This window comes from Verticillium alfalfae, genomic scaffold (assembly GCF_000150825.1).
Source record: "Verticillium alfalfae VaMs.102 supercont1.1 genomic scaffold, whole genome shotgun sequence".
In the NCBI taxonomy this organism is placed as follows: Eukaryota; Fungi; Ascomycota; class Sordariomycetes; order Glomerellales; family Plectosphaerellaceae; genus Verticillium; species Verticillium alfalfae.
This window is the reverse complement of record NW_003315038.1, coordinates 1,201,556-1,202,733: the sequence shown is the minus strand read 5'-3', so window position 1 is coordinate 1,202,733 and position 1,178 is coordinate 1,201,556. Positions and strand designations below refer to the sequence as shown.

The 1,178-nt window shown below is 56.0% G+C and overlaps 2 protein-coding genes across 2 annotated transcripts in view; one reads left to right on the top strand and one right to left on the bottom strand.

Moving 5' to 3' along the window:
* Nucleotides 1-120, top strand: part of VDBG_00374 (predicted protein) — a gene marked incomplete at both ends in the record, with an annotated part of 936 nt that extends 816 nt beyond the window's left edge. Inside the window, one exon of the mRNA XM_003008647.1 lies at nt 64-120. Coding sequence (XP_003008693.1) covers nt 64-120 — 57 coding nt within the window. The remainder of the gene's footprint in view (nt 1-63) is intronic.
* Nucleotides 121-211: 91 nt separating this feature from the next.
* Nucleotides 212-1,178, bottom strand: part of VDBG_00373 (conserved hypothetical protein) — a gene marked incomplete at both ends in the record, with an annotated part of 1,701 nt that continues 734 nt past the window's right edge. The window contains one exon of the mRNA XM_003008646.1: nt 212-1,008. Within this exon, the coding sequence (XP_003008692.1) occupies nt 212-1,008 (797 nt within the window). The remainder of the gene's footprint in view (nt 1,009-1,178) is intronic.

Below are 1,178 nucleotides of genomic sequence, written 5' to 3'. Positions count from 1 at the left end.
ATTGTTTGTTTCATTGAGTACGAGGGACAACCTCCCTCGCCCATCCTTGTGGGAATTCTATAGACAAAACTCCGCCGTCTGCCTTGGCCAGGGTTTCCAGACGCAACGCATGCCAACTAAATAAGACGAAACTCAGAAATCGAAACCTCTGCTTTTTTTTCCAATTCTTCTCCAAACAATAGGGTATCCAGAAGAAAAATCGACTGCGTAATCAGCATAGCCTACCCACTCTCGCAGAAATCTCAGCCTCGCATGGCTTGCACCTTGTCTGAACCACAACGTGTTCCTTGCTCCCGATGGGCAACACCCGCAGCCACTCGGGCGCCACCTCGTTCGCGATCAGCTTCACTGTACACACACCCTCCTCAATGGGCATCGGTACCCTCAATGACTCCTTCAGCTTCTGCTGAAGCACACTCATGGGGAAAGACTTGACGGGTGCCTTGCCGGGGTTGGAAGAGTTCACCAACATGCCAATGATGGCAGACACGTCAGACACATGCTGCAAAGCCCGCTTCCTCGTAATCTCAGGCCCCGAAGGCGCGTCGAGCTGCGCGGCCGCGAGTTCCTTCGCACGAAGCCGGTCGAGCAGGCTCATTTTGCTGCCGTCGGCGTTGGTAATGGGTTCCTTGGCGGCTTGCGCCTTGGCCTCCTTCTCCTGCTGCTTCACAACGAAGCCGTGCTTGAGCTCCGTCAATGCGCGCTGGCCCTTGGCTAGCAGGGGGTTCTGCTTCATGGCAGAGAGGTGGTGACGCATGGTGATGTCTGCCTTGGGGAGGTCGTTGAAAGATAGGCTTTCAAAGGAGACGTCGAGATCGGACATCTCATCTGTCGCGCGCTCGGCACACAGGGCATGCAGATTCTCCTGAAACTGCTTGCAGAGGCTGTCCTCGTCGATGCGGCCGGTCCCCCGCTCCGTGTCGATTTCGAGGGCACAGCTTGCCGCGTCCGTAATCGGTGATGATGAAGGGCGAAGCGGTCGCGTTTGTGGGCGTCCTTCTTCAGGTCCTGGATGGCAACGCAGCGTCGAATGTCGTCAATGGTGACATTGCGCTTGCCCCAGGTGCGAGACACGTCTGGCGTGATGCCTTGATGTCAATTGACGGGTTGCTCTTCTGATGCGAATCTGGCAGGTCCACCGTCTTGAGAATATCCTGCTGCAGGATAGCATTTCAGTC